The 7,500-nt window shown below is 45.6% G+C and overlaps 1 protein-coding gene across 8 annotated transcripts in view; it reads left to right on the forward strand.

The window, feature by feature from the left end:
* LOC135103490 (transcriptional enhancer factor TEF-1-like) overlaps positions 1-7,500 on the forward strand; it is a 126,299-nt gene that overhangs the window by 66,312 nt on the left and 52,487 nt on the right. For all 8 annotated transcript variants that reach the window (XM_064009848.1, XM_064009849.1, XM_064009852.1 and 5 more), the window contains one exon: positions 5,730-5,901. In XM_064009848.1, the coding sequence (XP_063865918.1) occupies positions 5,730-5,901 (172 nt within the window). The remainder of the gene's footprint in view (positions 1-5,729; positions 5,902-7,500) is intronic.

A 7,500-nucleotide genomic window follows, 5' to 3' on the forward strand; every position in this document is an offset into this window, starting at 1 on the left:
TCACTCTCTTCAAGTCACCTACTGTCATGTCATATTCTTGTTGGCCGCTATTGGGACGTGATAGTCGAGAGTGACCGTGAAGGGAGTACGAGAGAAGATATTAATTGTCTTCGCCTTCGTGTTTTGGCTTGTGGTGTCATCAATATTTTTGGTTAATAGTATTGTCAGAATTATTAGTGTTTGCATTTGTATTATTACATTGAATAACTACCAGGGAACTTGAAAACATCGTGAAGGAGAGAGAGAGAGAGAGAGAGAGAGAGAGAGAGAGAGAGAGAGAGAGAGAGAGAGAGAGCTCTTGAAATGAAGGCATGAATAACACAGAAAGGCCAGGCAGTCAGTGCTTGCCGCCAGGTGGTGCAGCAAGGCAGACCTGGTCCCGGCTTGCACCGTGACGCGCCGCTCAGCTCCCCGTACCGCGAAGAAATAGACGGTTGGGTGAGTGATTGCCGGGCGGCCTGGCCAATCATGGCGCCTCCACACGTGTAAAAGTCCTATCTGATTGGCAAAGAAGGTGAGCAAATAATGGACGCTTTCTCCGCTGATTATGCAACCCCGACTCGCGACTCCACATTCGGCAGTCAAGCGAGGACTGCTCAGAATTCTCCTAGGCCGCCTCTCCTCACCCTACATGTAAATGCTACTCTCACTTATTCCACCCACGGGGATTACGTCATGAAAATTTTCTACTTGTTAATGCTACCAATGCCAAAATAAATCTGAATGCTGCATGACCCAGTCTAATTCATGGTTAGGTTAGGTTAGGTAAGACCATGTTCAGTTTTAGCTAGATAAGTAAGGATAAGCAAGGTGACCAGCCTTACTGCTTTACTGTAGCTAAAAATGAACATAACCTTCCCTAACTTAACATAACGTAACGTTAATCCATTCTTACCTTAGCTATTTAAAACTAACTTCATTTTACCGGAGGCCAACTACCTAACATGACCCTAACCCAACATTACTTACCAACATAAAAGCAAATCTTAACTTATCTAAACCTAACATTACCTAACCTAACATAACATATACCAACCTAACCTTACCTTACTTACCTGATAATCTTATACAAGCCCTCAGCCTTACGTAACCTAACCTAACATAACACAACCTTGCCAGACCTAACGCAACATAACCCATCATGGAAGGAATCACTTTGTTGGAGGGAAAACCTTATTATGGGTGAAATGTACAGTACTTGGGGGAAACTTTGTTGTGGGAGGAACTTTCGAATTACGTCAACCCGCCGCCATGTCCTGCAGGATTAGAGAGAACTGTGTTAAAGCAAATGTACTGAAAGGAACGGCTAGAAGAATAAGCAAAGCAGGAGGAAGAGAAAGGCGAGGAGGAGGAGAACGAGGTAGAACACGATAAAACTTACATGAATAAGCAGGAGGAGGAGGAGGAGGAGGAGGAAAGAGAACAAGAGGAGGAGGAGGAAGAAAAGAACAAGAGAAGGAGAAGGAGGAAGAGGAAGGAGAAGAAGAACCAGCAGAAGAAGAAAAAGAAGAACAGGAGGAGGAGGAGGAGGAGAAGGAAGAGGAAGAAGAACAGGAGGAGGAGGAGAAGGGAGATGAAGAAGAACAGGAGGAGGACGAGGAAAGAGAAGAAAAAGATCAGGAGGAGGAGGAGGAGAAAGAACAGGAAGAGTAGGAGGAGGAGAAAGAATAAGGGAAGGAGGAAAAGGAAGAAGAACTACAAGAACACGTGAAGGAGGAGGAGGAGGAGGAGGAAGAGAACACAGGTAAAATAGAATGAGAGTTGATTAAGGGATGCGATGAGGGATGCGTGTAGTTAGTGAGTCGAATAGCGAGTGTTGACAAAGCCAGCCCGTAGGCGATGAGAGAGAGAGAGAGAGAGAGAGAGAGAGAGAGAGAGAGAGAGAGAGAGAGAGAGAGAGAGAGAGAGAGAGAGAGAGAGCGTTGCATTACCGCGTCTTCTCTTTCATGTAAACTGAGCCACAAATAGACTAACTAGAAATGTCGACGTTAAATTGGTGATGTGAATGGCTTCTTTTTTTTTTTTTTTTTTTTTTTTTTTTTTTTTTTCTACCTAGGTATTCATCAGGAAAAGGTTAAGAAGTACGCTACTTTCTGGAATTGTTTGCCTTTGTGTGTGTGTGTGTGTGTGTGTGTGTGTGTGTGTGTGTGTGTGTGTGTGTGTGTGTGTGTGTGTGTGTGTGTGTGTGTGTGTGTGTTTCATCCCTTCCTCTCTCTCTCTCTTTCGCTCTCATTATTGCCTCTTCCCCTCTCCCTCTTCATCATCTCTACTGCCGCCTCTCTCTCTCTCTCTCTCTCTCTCTCTCTCTCTCTCTCTCTCTCTCTCTCTCTCTCTCTCTCTCTCTCTCTCTCTCTCTCTCTCTCTCTCTCTCTCTCTAGCTTTTATATTTGCCTTTGTTTCTTGTCCCTCACGCGCCATCATCATCTTGTCTCATGCTTGTCAATCTTTTCCTCCTCGCACACACACACACACAGAGAGAGAGAGAGAGAGAGAGAGAGAGAGAGAGAGAGAGAGAGAGAGACGCAACAAGTAGTTTCAAAAGTTTGCGTTACTTTTGACACCATTTTGGACAGCAACAAAAACTTCGCCTTCCAGCCTGTCCTTTCCCTACCGTACCTTGCTTTGCCTTGCCTTGCCTTGCCTTGCCTTGCCTTGCCTCATCAATTCACCTTTCATTGCATTACCTTGGCTTGCCTTATCTTGCCTAATCTTGCCTTGCCTCGCCTTTCGCTACCTTACTTTTACTTAATTTACCGTATATTTCCTTGCCTTGCCTTGCCTTGCTTCATCTTAATTTACCTTACCTCAATTTATCTCATTCAGTCTTACCTTGCATTACTTTTCCTTGTGTTATCTTACCTTACCTTATCTCAGCTTATTTACCTTGCCTTACCTATCTTATCTTATCTCTTCAGTTGATCTTACCTTTCCTCAGCTTCCCTAACATTACCTTACCTTACCTCATTTCATCTTACCTCAGTCCTTATCCTTACCATATCCTGCTTCACTCCTTGACCTTACTGTACCTTGCCTTATTTCACATCTTCCACCTCCCCTTCTTCCCTTTCATTCTTTCCCCTTCCTTCCCTGACGTCTTCCGGTGCCTCGCCTCTCCCCTCATTCGTCTTCGATGTACACAATTTGCATTTTCATTTGTTCTCTTTAACTCCCTTCAACTCCTTCACCCTCCCTCTCCCTCTCTCCCTCCGCTTCCCTCTCTCCTACACTCACCGGGCGTCGGACAGGTGAAGTTATTGATTGTTCCCACCAGGTGTGTCGCTCTCTCTCTCTCTCTCTCTCTCTCTCTCTCTCTCTCTCTCTCTCTCTCTCTCTCTCTCTCTCTCTCTCTCTCTCTCTCTCTCTCTCTCTCTCTCTCTCTCCAGGCAGAATAGGATATTAAAATTTGGTATTGGATATGCTTGCACACACACACACACACACACACACACACACACACACACACACACACACACACACACACACACACACACACACACACACACACACACACACACACACACACACAAAGAAATGCAGCCACGTACGTACACTCAAAGACCTTATTTTTTTTATGTGCATTGACAAGGAGTGTAAATGATATTGCATTCTCGCATGCACTGCCTGTCTCATTTTGCTGTGTGTGTGTGTGTGTGTGTGTGTGTGTGTGTGTGTGTGTGTGTGTGTGTGTGTGTGTGTGTGTGTGTGTGTGTGTGTGTGTAACCTTGTATATTCAGACTCTGCTAAATTTAAACGATTTTATTTACGTTTCTCTTTCTTGTCTTTTTCCTCCTCCTCCTCCTCCTCCTCCTCCTCCTCCTCCTCCTCCTCCTCCTCCTCCTCCTCCTCCTCCTCCTCCTCCTCCTCCTCCTCCTCCTCCTCCTCCTCCTCCTCCTCCTCCTCCTCCATCCTTGTCCTCCATCAGTGAAGGAGGAAAAGATAAGGAAAAGGGGAGGAGGATAAGAAAGAGAGTAGAGGAAGGAAGCAGGGAAGGAAATGATCAAAGAAAGGAGGAAGGTGGTGATGAGAGAGAGAGAGAGAGAGAGAGAGAGAGAGAGAGAGAGAGAGAGAGAGAGAGAGAGAGAGAGAGAGAGAGCTAATACGAAGAGCGGAAAAAGCAGCGTGTGTAGTTAAGAAGGGGAGCGGAGACAAAGAGAAGGAGAAATACGAGACAGGCGGAACAGAGGGAGAGAAGGGGAGGACAGATGAAGGGCCGCCAGAGGAGAGAGAGAGAGAGAGAGAGAGAGAGAGAGAGAGAGAGAGAGAGAGAGAGAGAGAGAGAGAGAGCAATGATAAAACACTGTAATGACCCAAGAACTCAGTGTGCCATTGAGGTAACACTGAGCAAGGTAGGAAAGGATTTTGCAAGGTTGGGTAAGGTTAGCAAGGTAAATGAGGCACATCACAGCACTGGGGAAGGGTTTGGCAAGGTCACATAAACTTGTAAGGTAGGGCAGGGCAAGACAAGGTAGGTCAGTCACTTGGCAAGGTAGGGCAGACTTAGGTAAGGTTTTTATAGGCAAGGAAGGTCACAGTGGGGGCCAGGTGGGACAGAATTTGGTAAGGTAGGTCACAGTGGCTCAATGTAGGGTAGGATAGGGAAGACAGGTTAAGATAGGTTTAGTGAGGTAGGGAAGGTAGGTCAGGCATAGGAGAGGTTAGAACTAGGTAAGGTAGGGCAGGATAGACAAGGTATGGCAAGACAAGATATGGTTGGGCAAGCTTAGGTAAGGTAGGACAGACTCAGCAAGGCAAGGCAGGTGTTAGCAATGTGGGTCAGGCAGGGGACTAAGGAGAGCTTGATTTAACTTTATTTATTCATTTACTTCTTACTTTTACTTTTTTAACATTTTACTGTATATATTTTTCCTTATTTTCTTAGTCTTAGTACGAGTTTAAGTTACACACCTGGGGATTACAGGCAGTTACAGGTTACAAGTACAGGTAAATTAACTAAGTTTCAATCGAAGTTAAGGTATGTCGACAGTTAGGGGCGAATACAGATTATATACAAGTAGAGATACAGACAGGAATTACAGGTAGGGACTTAATTCTGAGTTATAGGCATAGGATACTAGTAGAAAAATACATAGGTACAAGTTACAGGTGTGTGTGTGTGTGTGTGTGTGTGTGTGTGTGTGTGTGTGTGTGTGTGTGTGTGTGTGTGTGTGTGTATGTAGGTGTGTAGGTGTGTACGCTCCTATGTATTATCCTTTCATGAACGTGTGTGTGTGTGTGTGTGTGTGTGTGTGTGTGTGTGTGTGTGTGTGTGTGTGTGTGTGTGTGTGTGTGTGAATGCGTACGTATTTATTCAGTATATTGGATTATGTGTTACCTTTGTATGAACGTGTGTGCTTTATCCCTTGTGTGTGTGTGTGTGTGTGTGTGTGTGTGTGTGTGTGTGTGTGTGTGTGTGTGTGTGTGTGTGTCAGTGTGTGTTGATGTGTTAACCTACGTGTGACTTTCATCCCTTTGTGAACAGCTTTGTTAATGTGTGTACGTGTATGTATGCATGTATATATGTATGTATGTACGTATCAACCCTCTCTATAATACACATCACCTATACATACAGGTTACCACACACACATACATTACAACAACCACATGCATAAGACCTAAAAAAAACAAATACCATCTTAACTTAACCTAACCTAACCTAACCTAACCTAACCTAACCTAACCTAACCATGATCTACACGTCACCTAACTCCTCGTCTCTCCTCCCACAGCCCCTGGACGATGACGATGTTAACTCGCTGCAGGATGACAAGGACTCGGGCGGGGCTGACGCGGAGGGAGTATGGTCGCCGGACATTGAACAGAGCTTTCAGGAGGCGCTGGCTATCTACCCTCCCTGTGGCCGCCGCAAGATTATCCTTTCTGACGAAGGCAAGATGTATGGTGAGTACCAGCCCGTCTGTTCGTCTGTTCGTCTGTTTGTGTGTCTGTCCATCTATCTGTCTTGTTCTTGTCTTGTCTTCCTGTCTTCAATGCTTTACTGTGTTTTTTCTCTCTCTCTCTCTCTCTCTCTCTCTCTCTCTCTCTCTCTCTCTCTCTCTCTCTCTCTCTCTCTCTCTCTCTCTCTCTCTCTCTCTCTCTCTTCATTCCTGTTTTCTTCTTTTCTATCCTTTTTCTCTCTCTGTTCGTACGTTTCTTTGTCCTTTTCTTGTTCTCTTCCTTCCGTACGCACTTTCTTTCGTTCCTTTCTTTTTCTTCTTCTTTGGTTGGATGATTAGTTCGTTCTTTCATTCGTGTCCTCGTTTCTGTTTTTAGGTATTTTTGTTTTGTAATTTGTTGCTTTCATCGTTCGGATATTTTATTTTCTTCATTTCTTCGTTCCTATCTTCCTTCTTTATAGGTTTTCTTCCTTCCCTACTCTTTATTATTTCATTTTTGCTCCGTTTCATTTCTTCCTTCGTTCTTGCCATCCTTCCTTCCTTCTTTCCTTCATCCCTCCCTCCCTCTCTCCCTCCCACCAGCATTGCCACACACCTCCCCAGTCTTCCCTCACTAAGCCTTCCAACACTAGTACTTTACTTCACTCCAAGCCAGTGCATTCTCCCTTTCAGTCACTCATATTAGCCACTTCCTCGTCCCCCTCGCTCCCTCCCCCCACGCTCCCTCATGCCCCAGAATCGTCCACAAGTCTTCATTGGCCAGTGCCCTTCCCCCTTCCCTTGCCCATCAGTCTCCCAGCCCTCTGCAACTTTCCTGTGCACTATTACGATATAATTCATACCCAGGCAGGTCTTTTTGTGGGTAAATTACTCCTTGATTAAAGTGTAGCGCGGACACCTGCAGGTTACAAGATCTTGCCCCGCTTCCCCTCTCCCTCCATCCCTCCCTGCTGCAAGTCACGCCACGCTGGCTAGGCAGGGCACCTATTCCCGGTAGCGTTCCCATTCCCAGCCGCCCCCTCCTTCCTGGTACCATTGTATGCATTGCTACAGGACACGACCTGCTGTTACTTGGGTGATTCTTTACGAGTAACCGCGAGGGACGAGTGCAATACCCTGGTTACTCCCTCACTCCCCTTCTCTTTCTCTATGCAAGCACTCGACGCCACCCCGGGCCCTGAGCGCATTTAAGAGCCTCAAGGTCACGTCCAATAGAGCCATCAGCTGGAGTGAGGGACGTGCTGTGTAGGGGGATGAAGGATGAGGCTCAGAGGGGAATAGACGCATGAGGCGCATCACACCAACCTTTACTCTATCGCGGGATTTGGACTTGTGGCGGGGAATGCATTTGCTCGTTAACTATTTGGTTGCTGACGAGAGTGTGACGCTTCTTGCTTCATGGTTTTACTAACATCAAAACTACAGAAAAGGCACGAAAAAAAAATGAACTAGTGAATTATTCGTTTTGCTGTCAATGGTGTTTCGAAATTATACTCAGACGATATGACGCTCGTTTACCTGCTTTTTTGTCAGTGGTGTCTTCAGAAATTATGTTCTAAACTTACACCAGACCATTCTTCTAAACTTGAGAAGCCATGGAAGT

This window comes from Scylla paramamosain, chromosome 9 (genome assembly GCF_035594125.1).
Source record: "Scylla paramamosain isolate STU-SP2022 chromosome 9, ASM3559412v1, whole genome shotgun sequence".
In the NCBI taxonomy this organism is placed as follows: Eukaryota; Metazoa; Arthropoda; class Malacostraca; order Decapoda; family Portunidae; genus Scylla; species Scylla paramamosain.